The sequence below is a fragment of the Oncorhynchus gorbuscha genome, linkage group LG06 (genome assembly GCF_021184085.1).
Source record: "Oncorhynchus gorbuscha isolate QuinsamMale2020 ecotype Even-year linkage group LG06, OgorEven_v1.0, whole genome shotgun sequence".
In the NCBI taxonomy this organism is placed as follows: Eukaryota; Metazoa; Chordata; class Actinopteri; order Salmoniformes; family Salmonidae; genus Oncorhynchus; species Oncorhynchus gorbuscha.
Genome location: NC_060178.1, coordinates 53,808,393 through 53,827,558, shown reverse-complemented (window position 1 = coordinate 53,827,558; position 19,166 = coordinate 53,808,393). Strand labels below are relative to the sequence as shown.

The 19,166-nt window shown below is 46.1% G+C and overlaps 1 protein-coding gene across 2 annotated transcripts in view; it reads left to right on the top strand.

Moving 5' to 3' along the window:
- Positions 1–19,166, top strand: part of LOC124038083 (V-set and transmembrane domain-containing protein 4-like) — a 38,138-nt gene that overhangs the window by 6,558 nt on the left and 12,414 nt on the right. For both annotated transcript variants that reach the window (XM_046353522.1, XM_046353521.1), the window contains exon 2: positions 5,359–5,805. In XM_046353522.1, coding sequence (XP_046209478.1) covers positions 5,406–5,805 — 400 coding nt within the window. In that variant the 5' untranslated portion in view covers positions 5,359–5,405. The remainder of the gene's footprint in view (positions 1–5,358; positions 5,806–19,166) is intronic.

The window sequence follows — 19,166 nt, the reverse complement described above, 5'->3', positions numbered from 1 at the left end:
ATCACAAGAACAGTGAGCAAACCACACGGTGGGACCTAGTGAATGACCTGCAGAGAGCTGAGACCAAAGTAACAAAGCCTACCATCAGTAACACACTACGCCGCTAGGGACTCAAATCCTGCAGTTCCAGACGTGTCCCCCTGCTTAAGCCAGTACATATCCAGGCCCGTCTGAAGTTTGCTGGAGAGCATTTAGATGATCCAGAAGAATATTGGAAGAATGTCATGTGGTCAGATGACACCAAAATATAACTTTTTGGTAAAAACTCAACTCTTTGTGTTTGGAGGACAAAGAATGCTGAGTTGCATCCAAAGAACACCATACCTACTGTGAAGCACACGGGTGGAAACATCATGCTTTGGGGCTGTTTCTCTGAAAAGGGACCAGGGCGACTGATCCATGTAAAAGAAAGAATGAATGGGGCCATGTATCGTGAGATTTTGAGTGAAAACCTCCTTCCATCAGCAAGGGCAACGTGACTGGATCTTTCAGCATGACAATGATCCCAAACACACAGCCCGGGCAACAAAGGAGTGGCTTCGTAAGAAGCTTTTCAAGGTCCTGGAGTGGCCTAGCCAGTCTCCAGATCTCAACCCCATAGAAAATCTTTGGAGGGAGTTGAAAGTCTGTGTTGCCCAGCAACAGCCCCAAAACATCACTGCTCTAGAGGAGATCTGCATGGAGGAATGGGCCAAAATACCAGCAACAGTGTGTGAAAACCTTGTGAAGACCTACAGAAAACGTTTGACCTCTGTCATTGCCAACAAAGGGTATATAACAAAGTATTGAGATAAACTTTTGTTATAGACCAAATACTTTTTTCCACAACAATTTTCATATAAATTAATTAAAAATCCCACAATGTGTTTTCCTGGATTTTTTTTCTCATTTTGTCTGTCATAGTGGAAGTGTACCTATGATGAAAATTTCAGGCCTCTCTCATCTTTTTAAGTGGGAGAACTTGCACAATTTTTGGCTGACTAAATACTTTTTTTGCCCCATATATCTATATATAGTATATTTCATTAAGCAGATGCTTTTATCCAAAGTGACTTACAGTAATTTGTGCATACATGTTTTATGTATGGGTGGAACCCACTATCCTCACGTTGCAAGTGCCATGCTAATATAATAATAATAATAATAATAATAATATAATAATATAATATGCAGAGATGTGCGTGCATGTGTTATTATGTGTGTGTTTGCATGCACTGGTTTTGTAAACAAAGAAACAGCACAGACATAGCTGTGGTTTGGTTGAATTCAGCTCTTGTTCTGACTTCAGTGTTACTGTCTTTGTCACAAATTGCACCCTATTCCGAATAGTGCACTACTTTTGACCAGAGCCCATGTTTGATGACCTGTGGGCTTTTGTCTCTATGGCGTGGTCATGGACAACATATGAACATGGTTATGACATAAAGATATTCCGTACATACACTGCAAAATAAATCTAGTTGTTTCAACTAATTATTATTAAGTAACTGGTTCCACAGCCATTTTGTTGTTAATTCAACTTTTCGGTCCAAGTGTTACCTGAACTAAAAAAAACAATAGTTGGCCAAGACTTAGCTCCAACTTGAGAAAACATAGACAAAAATGCAATACATTTTAAATGATATGATTTCTCAATTTGTCTGTTCATTCAATTATAAATTATTATCTGAGCATCTTAACTGAACAAGGCAGTGTAACTACATTGTATGTTAAAAGCACTATGTTTGTAACTAATTCCACAGCCTTTTTTTAGGTAAGATGCACAAATAATAATTCATACTTGAATGAATAGACAAGTAAAACAAACATATAATTTTAATATGCTTTTTTGCAGATAACGCCGAACTGTGAGTAAACAAAAAAAAGCCTGTGGAACCAGTTACTTATTAAAAATGAGTTGTAACAACTAAAACATTTTTTTTACACATGTAACTTATCAGATGAATGGACCAATTCATATTTACAGTGAACATACATAATATAGCCTTTAGTGGTTATGACGTAAACATAAAGTGGGGAGAACAAGTATTTGATACACTGCCGATTTTGCAGGTTTTCCTACTTACAAAGCATGTAGAGGTCTGTAATTTTTATCATAGGTACACTTCAACTGTGAGAGACGGAATCTAAAACAAAATTCCAGAAAATCACATTGTATGATATTTAAGTAATTCATTTGCATTTTTTTGCATGACATAAGTATTTGATACATCAGAAAATAACTTAATATTTGGTGCAGAAACCTTTGTTTACAATTACAGAGATCATACATTTCCTGTAGTTCTTGACCAGGTTTGCAAACACTGGAGCAGGGATTTTGGCCCACTCCTCCATACAGACCTTCTCCAGATCCTTCAGGTTTCAGGGCTGTCGCTGGGCAATTTGGACTTTCAGCTCCCTCCAAAGATGTTCTATTGGGTTCAGGTCTGGATACTGGCTAGGCCACTCCAGGACCTTGATATGCTTCTTACGGAGCCACTCCTTAGTTGCCCTGGCTGTGTGTTTCGGGACGTTATCATGCTGGAAGACCCAGCCACGACCCATCTTCAATGCTCTTACTAAGCATTCATATATCCTTATGTACATATTCTTTATCCCCTTACACTGTGTATAAGACAGTAGTTTTGGAATTGTTAGTTAGATTACTTGTTGGTTATCACTGCATTGTCGGAACTAGAAGCACAAGCATTTCGCTACACTCGCATTAACATCTGCTAACCATGTGTATGTGACAAATAACATTTATTTGATTTGATTGGATTTGGATTTGATTTGAGGTTGTTGGCCAAGATCTTGCGATACATGGTCCCATCCATCCTCCCCTCAATACGGTGCAGTCGTCCTGTCCCCTTTGCAGATAAGCATCCCAAAGAATGATGTTTCCACCTCCATGCTTCATGGTTTGGAATGGTGTTCTTGGGGTTGTACTCATCCTTCGTCTTCCTCCAAACACGGCGAGTGAAGTTTAGACCAAAAAGCTCTATTTTTGTCTCATCAGACCACATGAACTTCTCCCATTCCTCCTCTGGATCATCCAGATGGTCATTGGCAAACTTTAGACGGGCCTGGAAATGCGCTGGCTTGAGCAGGGGGACCTTGCGTGCGCTGCAGCATTTTAATCCATGACGGCGTAGTGCGTTACTAATGGTTTTCTTTGAGACTGTGGTCCCAGCTCTCTTCAGGTCATTGACCAGGTCCTGCCGTGTAGTTCTGGGCTGATCCCTCACCTTCCTCATGATCATTGATGCCCCACAAGGTGAGATCTTGCATGGAGCCCCAGACCGAGGGTGATTGACCATCATCTTGAACTTCTTCCATTTTCTAATAATTACACCAACAGTTGTTGCCTTCTCAAGAAGCTGCTTGCCTATTGTCCTGTAGCCCTTCCCAGCCTTGTGCATGTCTACAATTTTAACCCTGATATCCTTACACAGCTCTCTGGTCTTGGCCATTGTGGAGAGGTTGGAGACTGTTTGATTGAGTGTGTGGACAGGTGTCTTTTATACAGGTAACGAGTTCAAACAGGTGCAGTTAATGCAGGTAATGAGTGGAGAATAGGAGGGCTTCTTATAGAAAAACTAACAGTTCTGTGAGAGCAGGAATTCTTACTGGTTTTTACATGATCAAATACTAATGTCATGCAATAAAATGCAAATTAATTACTTAATTACTTAATCAAACAATGTGATTTTCTCGATTTTTGTTTTAGATTCCGTCTCTCACAGTTGACGTGTACTTATGATTTAAAAAACAGACCTCTACATGCTTTGTAAGTAGGAAAACCTGCAAAATCGGCAGTGTATCAAATAATTGTTCTCCCCACTATATGTGCATGATGCGCAGCGCTAGTTCATACAGGAAACCAGAGTATTGGCATAAGCTGATAGCATCAGCTGGTATTGCACCAATTAGATTCATCACTCCAGGTTAATATGGCGGTCTATTTAGTCCACCAGGTTCTGCACACACTTCTCTGATGGCTGCCATGCGCAAACTATGCACTGGTGTTCTCGCTGGCATGCTATTGCAGGAACACGCCTTACTCGCATGCATGTCTGTTACACACACACACACACACACACACACACACACACACACACACACACACACACACACACACACACACACACACACACACACACACACACACACACACACACACACACACACACACACACACACACACTATTTATGGAACACAGGTGGTCCTTGTTATCCTGTGTTTCTCTCTCTTCCCATTTTCTCTCTGTACAGTAGATAAATGTGTACCACCTGTAGCTGTTCTGTCTCCGCTGGCAAATTGTCCATACTGTTTCCAGACAGACTGACTACCCTGAACAGACCTGACCCAGCTGGTAGCACTGGGCATCAACACACACAACCCCCCTTTAGAAATTGTACAGTCTGTGAACAAGTCAAACTCTATGGACCTCTCTTAAACCTCTCCAGACCCTGTCTGGACTTCTATTTATCTATAAATGTACTGATGATCCAGTATGAATGTTACAGTTGTTATTCAAGAGGTGATAATGTACAGTATTTAGAATCACAGATAGAGTAGATTTGAGCAATAATGTCAGTACAGTCTCTGAGTAGGTGTGTGTGGGCGTGTATGAGTGCATTCATGCATGTGTGTGTGTGTGTGTGTGTGTGTGTGTGTGTGTGTGTGTGTGTGTGTGTGTGTGTGTGTGTGTGTGTGTGTGTGTGTGTGTGTGTGTGTGTGTGTGTGTGTGTGTGTGTGTGTGTGTGTGTGTGTGTGTGTGTGTGTGTGTGTGTGTGTGTGTGTTACGAGAATTCTGTTCTCAATGTTTATAAACCACTTCTATTAAACTACTCAGTCTGCAACCCAGAATTTGTAAGATTCTGTTTGAATGAAACAGACGGAGGCCCAGCTATGATAGTCAAAATGTTTATTCACGAGAGCGCTAGTCCGTTGTACAAAATCATAAATTTTATACTGGCTCCTTACGCACTTACATTCACACACAAACAGTAGGTATCCTACGCACATACTGTATCACTATTCAGCCGACAAAGATTAGGGAGACCGTGGGAAGCACTCCCTGTCCTCTCTCAAGATTAGGGAGGCGGTGACAAGTACTCCCTGCCCTCTCCAAAATCTCTCAGTGGCCCCTAGCCAAGGTCGGCACCAAATTTAGCTGAGACAGTCTGTGTTTAAGATACTATAAAGATCTATAGTACAGATATATAATATATTGACTAAACCTAAACAAACCCATCAGATTATAAATGTATGATTCTAATCAATTTCATACAGTTATAAGGTTTCAGAGTGGAATTATTTCATCATTATCTTTCAACATTTAAATGACTTTAACAGTATGTTTGTCCCCACAGGTGTGTGTGAGGCCCTGAATGTGACCGTGATCCCTGGGCCAGTTGTCATGGTTAGTGAGGGTGAGAACCTGAACCTGTCCTGCCTCGTCTCCCAGAAGAAGAGGAGCAACAGCTTCCTCGTCCTCCGATGGCTCTTCTCTCCTCCTCCTCCCTCTTTCCCTCCTCTCCCTCCATCGCCATCCCCTCCTCTTCCTGAACAGCTGATTGTGAAGTTGACCATGAAGAAGATACAGATATATGGGAACTACAGTTGCCGGTTCTCCCAGCCCAAGTTCCATCTGTATGAGGAGAGAGAGGGAAGTACAGAGGGAGAGGTGTATGGACTGCTGGTTCTGAATGTGACTCGAAGGGACCGAGGGTTCTACACCTGTAGGGTCCAGGAGATACGCAGACACAGAAACAGCTGGAAGGCTTCGTCTAATGGCACCTCTGCAGCCCAGCTCACTGGTAAGAGTATGTGAGTTGTGTATGTGTGTTTTTTCATGTGTACCTATGGGTGTGTTCATGTGCTTGTGTGTGTGTGTGTTACTGCCCAGGACTGCTCTATGGTTATGTAAAGAAGGATGGTCTCAAGGTCAGTTACACAGCTGTTTCCTTCAGCTCAAAATCAGAGCGAGGTTACCTCTAGTCAGTCACAGCTCTCAGAATAGAGCTTTCCTGGCCTTGGTTGTTATGCCACAGATAACTGACTGCCAGTAAAACGATCTACTTGTGTAGACACACAATAATTTAAACTCTACAAGATTTTCCTGCCATGTACAGTAAACAGGCCTGGAGGCTAACAATATGAAGCATGGGGAGACCTGGGACCAACGTATGGAGATAGAAATATATCAAAATGTTTCAAATATATGAGTAGTGAGTCACAAACAAAAGATGTCTTTAAAGATACCCATATAGTTTCACAAACATATGCCATGATCCAAATAAAATAAAATTTGATTTGATTTGAAAAGCAAATTAGTCAAAAACAAATGCTAATTACCAAATACATGCAAGACAGATTTTTTTCTGATTAACACAGCACATTACTACTGTAGTATATTTCTTACCTTGCAAACACAATGTTAATGTGAAAACATTTGTGACAGGTAACAGGATCTGAGGCGTTTGACGCCAGTATTTCGTCGTCCTAACGTAGTCTACACTGCCATCTGCCCAGCAGCTAGCCAGCTAGCAAATGTCCACCGTCTACCGAATAGCAGCACTGTAGAAACTATTACACTCAACTGAACGACTTGATTAGTGTAGTGTTAGCTAGCTACATAGTTGTGTTTGCTGTCTTCGTATCCAAGATAATTGTGTAGTTTAGAGTGTGTAGTCTTAGAGTGATTATCTTAATTTACAGAGGTTAGCTAGCCAGCTATTTGTCGTCCTTAACGTAGGAGACACTGCTAGCTAGCCAACAGCTAGCCAACGTCTACCGAATAGAACTCAACAACCCGGTCGCATTCCGCTTCGCTCCACAGGTAGTATCACATTTTCATTTCATTTCATTACAGTACAACGGTTTGATTTGTTTGATCGTAGCTAGCTACATAGCTAGCTACTTAGCCGTCTTTGTATCAAAGATAATTGTGTAGTCTAGAGCGATTTTCTAGGTTAGCTAGCCAGCTATTGTCGTTCTTTTAACGCAACGTAACGTAATCAACACTGCTAGCTAGCCAGCTAGCCCACGAATAGCAGCACTGTAGAAACTATTACACTCAACGGAACGACTTGATTAGTGTAGTGTCAACAACGCAGCCACTGCCAGCTAGCCTACAAAGTCAACAAAGCAGCCACTGCCAGCTAGCCTACTTCAGCAGTACTGTATCATTTTAATCATTTTAGTCCATAAGATTCTTGCTACGTAAGCTTAACTTTCTGAACATTCGAGACGTGTAGTCCACTTGTCATTCTAATCTCCTTTGCATTAGCGTAGCCTCTTCTGTAGCCTGTCAACTATGTGTCTGTCTATCCCTGTTCTCTCCTCTCTGCACAGACCATACAAACGCTCCACACCGCGTGGCCGCGGCCACCCTAATCTGGTGGTCCCAGCGCGCACGACCCACGTGGAGTTCCAGGTCTCCGGTAGCCTCTGGAACTGCCGATCTGCGGCCAACAAGGCAGAGTTCATCTCAGCCTATGCCTCCCTCCAGTCCCTCGACTTCTTGGCACTGACGGAAACATGGATCACCACAGATAACACTGCTACTCCGACTGCTCTCTCTTCGTCCGCCCACGTGTTCTCGCACACCCCGAGAGCTTCTGGTCAGCGGGGTGGTGGCACCGGGATCCTCATCTCTCCCAAGTGGTCATTCTCTCTTTCTCCCCTTACCCATCTGTCTATCGCCTCCTTTGAATTCCATGCTGTCACAGTTACCAGCCCTTTCAAGCTTAACATCCTTATCATTTATCGCCCTCCAGGTTCCCTCGGAGAGTTCATCAATGAGCTTGATGCCTTGATAAGCTCCTTTCCTGAGGACGGCTCACCTCTCACAGTTCTGGGCAACTTTAACCTCCCCACGTCTACCTTTGACTCATTCCTCTCTGCCTCCTTCCCCCCCTACTCACAAGGCAGGCAATACGCTCAAACTCATCTTTACTAGATGCTGTTCTTCCACTAACCTCATTGCAACTCCCCTCCAAGTCTCTGACCACTACCTTGTATCCTTTTCCCTCTCGCTCTCATCCAACACTTCCCACACTGCCCCTACTCGGATTGTATCGCGCCGTCCCAACCTCCGCTCTCTCTCCCCCGCTACTCTCTCCTCTTCCATCCTATCATCTCTTCCCTCTGCTCAAACCTTCTCCAACCTATCTCCTGATTCTGCCTCCTCAACCCTCCTCTCCTCCCTTTCTGCATCCTTTGACTCTCTATGTCCCCTATCCTCCAGGCCGGCTCTGTCCTCCCCTCCCGCTCCGTGGCTCGACGACTCATTGCGAGCTCACAGAACAGGGCTCCCTGCGGACCTGGCATCCTTTCACTCCCTCCTCTCTACATTTTCCTCCCCTGTCTCTGCTGCTAAAGCCACTTTCTACCACTCTAAATTCCAAGCATCTGCCTCTAACCCTAGGAAGCTCTTTGCCACCTTCTCCTCCCTCCTGAATCCTCCTCCCCCCCCCTGCAGATGACTTCGTCAACCATTTTGAAAAGAAGGTCGACGACATCCGATACTCGTTTGCTAAGTCAAATGACACCGCTGGTTCTGCTCACACTGCCCTACCCTGTGCTCTGACCTCTTTCTCCCCTCTCTCTCCAGATGAAATCTCGTGTCTTGTGACGGCCGGCCACCCAACAACCTGCCCGATGGACCCTATCCCCTCCTCTCTTCTCCAGACCATTTCCGGAGACCTTCTCCCTTACTTCACCTCGCTCATCAACTCATCCCTGACCGCTGGCTACGTCCCTTCCGTCTTCAAGAGAGCGAGAGTTGCACCCCTTCTGAAAAAACCTACACTCGATCCCTCCGATGTCAACAACTACAGACCAGTATCCCTTCTTTCTTTTCTCTCCAAAACTCTTGAACGTGCCGTCCTTGGCCAGCTCTCCCGCTATCTCTCTCAGAATGACCTTCTTGATCCAAATCAGTCAGGTTTCAAGACTAGTCATTCAACTGAGACTGCTCTTCTCTGTATCACGGAGGCGCTCCGCACTGCTAAAGCTAACTCTCTCTCCTCTGCTCTCATCCTTCTAGACCTATCGGCTGCCTTCGATACTGTGAACCATCAGATCCTCCTCTCCACCCTCTCCGAGTTGGGCATCTCCGGCGCGGCCCACGCTTGGATTGCGTCCTACCTGACAGGTCGCTCCTACCAGGTGGCGTGGCGAGGAATCTGTCTCCTCACCACGCGCTCTCACCACTGGTGTCCCCCAGGGCTCTGTTCTAGGCCCTCTCCTATTCTCGCTATACACCAAGTCACTTGGCTCTGTCATAACCTCACATGGTCTCTCCTAACATTGCTATGCAGACGACACACAATTAATCTTCTCCTTTCCCCCTTCTGATGACCCGGTGGCGAATCGCATCTCTGCATGTCTGGCAGACATATCAGTGTGGATGACGGATCACCACCTCAAGCTGAACCTCGGCAAGACGGAGCTGCTCTTCCTCCCGGGGAAGGACTGCCCGTTCCATGATCTCGCCATCACGGTTGACAACTCCATTGTGTCCTCCTCCCAGAGCGCTAAGAACCTTGGCGTGAACCTGGACAACACTCTGTCGTTCTCAACTAACATCAAGGCGGTGGCCCGTTCCTGTAGGTTCATGCTCTACAACATCCGCAGAGTACGACCCTGCCTCACACAGGAAGCGGCGCAGGTCCTAATCCAGGCACTTGTCATCTCCCGTCTGGATTACTGCAACTCGCTGTTGGCTGGGCTCCCTGCCTGTGCCATTAAACCCCTACAACTCATCCAGAACGCCGCAGCCCGTCTGGTGTTCAACCTTCCCAAGTTCTCTCACGTCACCCCGCTCCTCCGCTCTCTCCACTGGCTTCCAGTTGAAGCTCGCATCCGCTACAAGACCATGGTGCTTGCCTACGGAGCTGTGAGGGGAACGGCACCTCAGTACCTCCAGGCTCTGATCAGGCCCTACACCCAAACAAGGGCACTGCGTTCATCCACATCTGGCCTGCTCGCCTCCCTACCACTGAGGAAGTACAGTTCCCGCTCAGCCCAGTCAAAACTGTTCGCTGCTCTGGCCCCCCAATGGTGGAACAAACTCCCTCACGACGCCAGGACAGCGGAGTCAATCACCACCTTCCGGAGACACCTGAAACCCCACCTCTTTAAGGAATACCTAGGATAGGATAAAGTAATCCTTCTCACCCCCCCCCTTAAAATATTTAGATGCACTATTGTAAAGTGGCTGTTCCACTGGATGTCATAAGGTGAATGCACCAATTTGTAAGTCGCTCTGGATAAGAGCATCTGCTAAATGACTTAAATGTAAATGTAATGTAAATGTAGTTCCTACTTCACAGTAGGGCTGTTTACAGAAAAATGCCTTCTTGGACTTTCATTTGGCTTACTTACAAACTTGAATAGGATACGAAAATATGAATACAAATGTTAAATGATGAGCCTAATTTAGCGAAGTAGAAAACACTGCGCTATACAGCGAGAAAGAAAGGATCCTTCCTGGCTGAAATAGTGGAGTGGTTGGACATGCCGAGATATGAGTCCTGATGTTATGCAGGTGAATGAGGACCCAAAAGCGATTTAGCGAAAACAGAGTCTTTATTCCAGTAAAACTCAAGACGAAAACAAAACATGAAAAAACTTAAATCCACTCGTAGTGACGAGGACAGACTGGAGACTCGACCATTGACTGCAGGTTGCCTCGGGAAGGCACCGACCATAGCAGACTAAGACACCTGCTACACGCAGCATCTGAAGGAGACAAGACACGACAGGGCGAGACAATGACACAGCACAGCGAACATCATACAAGGATCCGACAGGACAGAAACGGAAAACAAGGGGAGAAAAAGGGACTCTAATCAGAGGACAAGATAGGGGACAGGTGTGAAAAGACTAAATGAGTGAGTAGGAGAATGAGGAACAGCTGGGAGCAGGAACGGAACGATAGAGAGAGGAGAGAGAGGGAGGGGGAGAGAGAGGGGATAGAAAAAGGGAACGAACCTAATAAGACCAGCAGGGGGAAACGAACAGAAGGGAAAGCATAATGACAAGACAATATAAGACAAAACATGACAGTACCCCCCCACTCACCGAGCGCCTCCTGGCGCACTCGAGGAGGAATCCTGGCGGCAACGGAGGAAATCATCAATCAGCGAACGGTCCAGCACGTCCCGAGATGGAACCCAACTCCTCTCCTCAGGACCGTAACCCTCCCAATCCACTAAGTATTGGTGACCACGTCCCCGAGAACGCATGTCCATGATCCTACGTACCTTGTAAATAGGTGCGCCCTCAAGAAGGAAGGGGGGGGGGGGGGGGAGACGAACGGGGGTGCGAAGAAAGGGCTTGACACAGGAGACATGGAAGACAGGATGGACGCGACGAAGATGTCGCGGAAGAAGCAGTCGCACAGCGACAGGATTGACGACCTGGGAGACACGGAACGGACCAATGAACCGCGGAGTCAACTTACGAGAAGCTGTCATAAGGGGAAGGTTACGAGTGGAAAGCCACACTCTCTGGCCGCAACAATACCTAGGACTCTTAATCCTACGTTTATTGGCGGCTCTCACAGTCTGCGCCCTGTAACGGAAAAGTGCAGACCTCACCCTCCTCCAGGTGCGCTCACAACGTTGGACAAACGCCTGAGCGGAGGGAACGCTGGACTCGGCGAGCTGGGACGAGAACAGAGGAGGCTGGTAACCCAGACTACTCTGAAACGGAGATAGCCCGGTAGCAGACGAAGGAAGCGAGTTGTGAGCGTATTCTGCCCAGGGAGCTGTTCTGCCCAAGACGCAGGGTTTCTAAAAGAAAGGCTGCGTAGTATGCGACCAATCGTCTGATTGGCCCTTTCTGCTTGACCGTTAGACTGGGGATGAAAACCGGAAGAGAGACTGACGGAAGCACCAATCAAACGACAGAACTCCCTCCAAAACTGTGACGTGAATTGCGGACCTCTGTCTGAAACGGCGTCTAACGGGAGGCCATGAATTCTGAACACATTCTCGATGATGATTTGTGCCGTCTCCTTAGCGGAAGGAAGCTTAGCGAGGGGAATGAAATGTGCCGCCTTAGAGAACCTATCGACAACCGTAAGAATCACAGTCTTCCCCGCAGACGAAGGCAGACCGGTAATGAAGTCTAAGGCGATGTGAGACCATGGTCGAGAAGGAATGGGAAGCGGTCTGAGACGACCGGCAGGAGGAGAGTTACCTGACTTAGTCTGCGCGCGCAGTCCGAACAAGCAGCCACGAAACGGCGCGTGTCACGCTCCTGAGTAGGCCACCAAAAGCGCTGGCGAATAGAAGCAAGAGTACCTCGAACGCCGGGATGGCCAGCTAACTTGGCAGAGTGAGCCCACTGAAGAACAGCCAGACGAGTAGAAACAGGAACGAAAAGAAGGTTACTGGGACAAGCGCGCGGCGACGCAGTGTGAGTGAGTGCTTGCTTAACCTGCCTCTCAATTCCCCAGACTGTCAACCCGACAACACGCCCATAAGGAAGAATCCCCTCGGGATCAGTAGAAGCCACAGAAGAACTAAAGAGACGGGATAAGGCATCAGGCTTGGTGTTCTTATTACCCGGGCGATAAGAAATCACAAACTCGAAACGAGCGAAAAACAACACCCAACGAGCTTGACGTGCATTAAGTCGTTTGGCAGAACGGATGTACTCAAGGTTCTTATGGTCAGTCCAAACGACAAAAGGAACGGTCGCCCCCTCCAACCACTGTCGCCATTCGCCTAGGGCTAAGCGGATGGCGAGCAGTTCGCGGTTACCCACATCATAGTTGCGTTCCGATGGCGACAGGCGATGAGAAAAATAAGCGCAAGGATGAACCTTATCGTCAGACTGGAAGCGCTGGGATAGCATGGCTCCCACGCCCACCTCTGGAGCGTCAACCTCGACAATGAATTGTTTAGTGACGTCAGGAATAACGAGGATAGGAGCGGACGTAAAACGCTTCTTGAGGAGATCAAAAGCTCCCTGGGCGGAACCGGACCACTTAAAGCACGTCTTGACAGAAGTAAGAGCTGTGAGAGGGGCAGCAACTTGACCAAAATTACGAATGAAACGCCGATAGAAATTAGCGAAACCTAGAAAACGCTGCAATTCGACATGTGACCTTGGAACGGGCCAATCACTGACAGCCTGGACCTTAGCGGGATCCATCTGAATGCCTTCAGCGGAAATAACAGAACCGAGAAAAGTGACGGAGGAGACATGAAAGGCGCACTTCTCAGCCTTCACGTAGAGACAATTCTCTAAAAGGCGCTGGAGTACACGTCGAATGTGCTGAACATGAATCTCGAGTGACGGTGAAAAAATCAGAATATCGTCAAGGTAGACAAAAACAAAGATGTTCAGCATGTCTCTCAGTACATCATTAACTAATGCCTGAAAAACAGCTGGAGCATTAGCGAGACCAAACGGCAGAACCCGGTACTCAAAATGCCCTAACGGAGTGTTAAACGCCGTTTTCCACTCGTCCCCCTCTCTGATGCGCACGAGATGGTAAGCATTACGAAGGTCCAACTTAGTAAAGAACCTGGCTCCCTGCAGAATCTCGAAGGCTGATGACATAAGGGGAAGCGGATAACGATTCTTAACCGTTATGTCATTCAGCCCTCGATAATCCACGCAGGGGCGCAGAGTACCGTCCTTCTTCTTAACAAAAAAAAACCCCGCTCCGGAAGGAGAGGAAGAAGGCACTACGGTGCCGGCGTCAAGAGAAACAGACAAATAATCCTCGAGAGCCTTACGTTCGGGAGCCGACAGAGAGTATAGCCTACCCCGAGGGGGAGTGGTCCCCGGAGGGAGATCAATACTACAATCATACGACCGGTGAGGAGGAAGGGAGTTGGCTCTGGACCGACTGAAGACCGTGCGCAGATCATGATATTCCTCCGGCACTCCTGTCAAATCACCAGGTTCCTCCTGAGAAGAGGGGACAGAAGAAACAGGAGGGATAGCAGACATTAAACACTTCACATGACAAGAAACGTTCCAGGATAGGATAGAATTACTAGACCAATTAATAGAAGGATTATGACATACTAGCCAGGGATGACCCAAAACAACAGGTGTAAAAGGTGAACGAAAAATCAAAAAGGAAATAGTCTCACTGTGGTTACCAGATACTGTGAGGGTTAAAGGTAGTGTCTCATATCTGATACTGGGGAGATGACTACCATCTAAGGCGAACATGGGCGTGGGCTTCCCTAACTCTCTGAGAGGAATGTCATGTTTCCGAGCCCATGCTTCGTCCATAAAACAACCCTCAGCCCCAGAGTCTATCAAGGCACTGCATGAAGCAGCCGAACCGGTCCAGCGTAGATGGACCGACATAGTAGTACAGGATCTTGATGGAGAGACCTGAGTAGTAGCGCTCACCAGTAGCCCTCCACTTACTGATGAGCTCTGGCCTTTTACTGGACATGAATTGACAAAATGTCCAGAAAAACCGCAATAGAGGCACAGGCGGTTGGTGATCCTCCGTTCCCTCTCCTTAGTCGAGATGCGAATACCTCCCAGCTGCATGGGCTCAGTCTCTGAGCCGGAGGGAGGAGATGGTTGCGATGCGGAGAGGGGAACACCGTTAACGCGAGCTCTCTTCCACGAGCTCGGTGACGAAGATCTACCCGTCGTTCTATGCGGATGGCGAGTGCAATCAAAGAGTCCACACTGGAAGGAACCTCCCGGGAGAGAATCTCATCCTTAACCTCTGTGTGGAGTCCCTCCAGAAAACGAGCGTGCAGCGCCGGCTCGTTCCAGTCACTAGAGGCAGCAAGAGTGCGAAACTCTATAGAGTAATCCGTTATGGATCGATCACCTTGACATAGGGAAGCCAGGGCCCTAGAAGCCTCCCTACCAAAAACTGAACGATCAAAAACCCGTATCATCTCCTCTTTAAAGTTCAGGTAATTGTTAGAACAATCAGCCCTTGCCTCCCAGATAGCTGTGCCCCACTCTCGAGCCCGGCCAGTAAGGAGTGATATGACATAAGCAACCCGAGCTCTCTCTCTTGAGTATGTGTTGGGTTGGAGAGAGAACACAATATCACACTGGGTGAGAAAGGAGCGGCACTCAGTGGGCTGCCCGGAGTAACAAGGTGGGTTATTAACCCTAGGTTCCGGAGACGAAGACTCTGGAACTGTCCAGAGAGGTCGGAAACCTGAGCGGCCAGGGTCTCAACGGCATGACGAGCAGCAGACAATTCCTGCTCGTGTCTGCCGAGCATAGCTCCCTGGATCTCGACGGCAGTGTTACGAGAATCCGTAGTCGCTGGGTCCATTCTTGGTCGGATCCTTCTGTTATGCAGGTGAATGAGGACCCAAAAGCGATTTAGCGAAAACAGAGTCTTTATTCCAGTAAAACTCAAGACGAAAACAAAACATGAAAAAACTTAAATCCACTCGTAGTGACGAGGACAGACTGGAGACTCGACCATTGACTGCAGGTTGCCTCGGGAAGGCACCGACCATAGCAGACTAAGACACCTGCTACACGCAGCATCTGAAGGAGACAAGACACGACAGGGCGAGACAATGACACAGCACAGCGAACATCATACAAGGATCCGACAGGACAGAAACGGAAAACAAGGGGAGAAAAAGGGACTCTAATCAGAGGACAAGATAGGGGACAGGTGTGAAAAGACTAAATGAGTGAGTAGGAGAATGAGGAACAGCTGGGAGCAGGAACGGAACGATAGAGAGAGGAGAGAGAGGGAGGGGGAGAGAGAGGGATAGAAAAAGGGAACGAACCTAATAAGACCAGCAGGGGGAAACGAACAGAAGGGAAAGCATAATGACAAGACAATATAAGACAAAACATGACACCTGATTGGTCTGTCATGTCACAGGCTTCCTTAGTCAGTATATACAGTACAGTGCCTGCAGAAAGTATTCACACCTGTTGACTTTCTCCACATTTTCTTGTTTTACAGACTGAATTTAAAATGTATTAAATTGTCACTGGCCTAGACACAGTAAATACTCCATAATGTCAAAGTGACATTTTGGGGGATTTATTTTGTATTTGTTTTACAATTAATTAAAAGTGAAATACTGAAATGACTTGACTCAATAAGTATTCACCCCTTTGTTATGGCAAGCCTAAATAAGTTCAGGAGTAAAAATTTGCTTAACAAGTTACATAAAAAGTTTAATGGACTCACTTTGTGTGGAATAATAGTGTTTAACATGAGTGACTACTATTTTGAATGACTATCTCATCTCTGTACCCCACACATAGAATTATCTGTAAGGTCCCTCAGCCAAGCAGTGCATTTCAAACACAGATTCAACCACAAAGACCAGGGAGGTTTTCCAATGCCTCACAAAGAAGGGCACCTGTTGGTAGATGGGTAAACATTTAAAAAACAGACATTGAATTTCCCTTTGAGCATGGTGAAGTTATTAATTACACTTTGAATGATGTATCAATACATCCATGTCACTACAAAGATACAGGCGTCCTTCCTAACTCAGTTGCCGGTAGGTAAGGAAGGAAACCGCTCAGGGGTTTCACCGTGAGCCCAATGGTGATTTAAATAGTTTAATGGCTGTGATAGGAGAAAACTGAGGATGGATCAACAACATTGTAGTTACTCCACAATACTAACCTAATTGACAGAATGAAAAGAAGGAAGCCTGTACAGAATTTTTTAAAATTGCAACAAGGCACTACAGTACTAATGTCTGAATAAAAAGAATTATGTTTGTGTCAAATCCAATACAACACACTCCACATTTTCAAGCATAGGGATGGCTGCATCATGTTATGGGTATGCTTGTAATCATTTATGACTGGGTAGTTTTTAAGAATAAAAAATAAATGTAATAGAGTTAAGGACTGGGCAGTTTTTCAGGATGAAAAATTAACGGAATGGACTTCCTAGAGGAAAACTTTCCACCAAACACTGGGATATGATTTCACCTTTCAGCAGAAAAATTACCTAAAACACAAGGCAAAATATACACTGAAGACAGTGAATGTTCATGAGTGTCCAAGTTATAGTTTTGATTGAAATCTGCTTGAACAAAAGGCTTGAAATTCTATATGGTTGACTAGCAATGACTAGCAATGATCAAACACCAATATGACGGAGTTTGACACATTTTGAAAAGAATAATGGGCAAATGTTGCAGAATCCAGGTGTGGAAAGCTCTTAGAGACTTACTCAGAAAGACTCACAGTTTTAATTGCTGCCAGATAATACTTTCTGGAAGACAATACCATGCTGACTCGTGTGTTTACATGTGTGGGGTGCGGCTAAGTCTTAAGAGGAACGATGGGCATTTTCTCCTACTTGTCTCTTAAGTTGAATAAACTTTAAGCACCTTTAAAGGCCCAATGCAGCCATTTTTACCTCAATATCATATAATTTCTGGATAACAATTGAGTACCTTACTGTGATTGTTACAAATAAAAATGGTCAAAAAGAAATAGCAAATAGCTTTATTTTCCACCATAATTTGCAAATAAATTCATAAAAAATCCTACAATGTGATATTCTGGATTTCTTTTCTCATTTTGTGTGTCATAGTTGAAGTGTACCTATGATGAAAATTACAGGCCTCTCTCATCTTTTTAAGTGGGAGAACTTGCACAATTGGGGGCTGACTAAATACTTTTTTGCCCCACTGTATATATGAGGAATTGGAAATTATGCAGACAATTACATTGATGGAAGATACAATCTATCTGTAGTAAAAAGGTTGATCTACCTATTTTTAAAAAACGTCAATACCTGTTTGCGTACCCATTGTTGCGTTAGTTAGTTTGTATTTACTGGTCAATATCATAAGTTCCCTACCTACCCCACCGGCTACTGTTATTTTTCTCTGAGTTGCTCTATGCAACAACCTGCAACTGCGAACTTTTGCTGCATGACACATGATGTTATTCAGCTGAAACTAGGTTATGTGTGCGGCCCGCATTTAAATATTAACTCAGCAAAAAAATAAATGTCCTCTCACTGTCAACTGCGTTTATTTACAGCAAACTTAACATGTGTAAATATTTGTATGAACATAACAAGATTCAACAAATGAGACATAAACTGAACAAGTTCCACAGACATGTGACTAACAGAAATGTAATAATGTGTCCCTGAACAAAGGGGGATCAAAACCAAAAGTACCAGTCAGTATCTGGTGTGGCCACCAGCTGCATTAAGTACTGCAGTGCATCTCCTCCTGATGGACTGCACCAGATTTGCCCATTCTTGCTGTGAGATGTTACCCCACTCTTCCACCAAGGCACCTGCAAGTTCCCAAACATTTCTGGTGGAATGGCCCTAGCCCACACCCTCCGATCCAACAGGTCCTAGACGTGCTCAAGGGGATTGAGATCCGGGCTCTTTGCTGGCCATGGCAGAACACTGACATTCCTGTCTTGCAGGAAATCACGCACAGAACGAGCAGTATGGCTGGTGGCATTGTCATGCTGGATGGTCATGTCAGGATGAGCCTGCAGGAAGGGTACCAAATGAGGGAGGAGGATGTCTTCCCTGTAACACACAGCGTTGATCGCCTGCAATGACAACAAGCTCAGTCCAATGATGCTGTGACACACTGCCCCAGACCATGAAGGACCCTTCACCTCCAAATCGATCCCGCTCCAGAGCACAGCCCTCAGTGTAATACTCATTCCTTCAAAGATAAACGTGAATCCGACCATCACCCCTTGTGAGACAAAACCGTGACTTGTCAGTGAAGAGCACTTTTTGCCAGTCCTGTCTGGTCCAGCGACGGTGGGTTTGTGCCCATAGGCGATGTTGCTGCCGATGATGTCTGGTGAGGACCTGCCTTACAACAGGCCTACAAGCCCTCAGTCCATCCTCTCTCAGCCTATTGCGGACAGTCTGAGCACTGATGGAGGGATTGTGCGTTCCTGGTGTAAATCGGGTAGTTGTTGCCATTCTGTACCTGCCGCGCTGGTGTGATGTTCGGAAATACCGATCCTCTGCAGGTGTTGATACACGTGGTCTGCCACTGCGAGGACAATCAGCTGTCTGTCCTGTTTCTCTGTAGCGCTGTCTTAGGCGTCTCACAGTGCGGACATTGCAATTTATTGCACTGGCCACATCTGCAGTCCTCATGCCTCCTTGCAGCATGCCTAAGGCACATTCACACAGATAAGTAGGGACCCTGGGCATCTTTCTTTTGGTGTT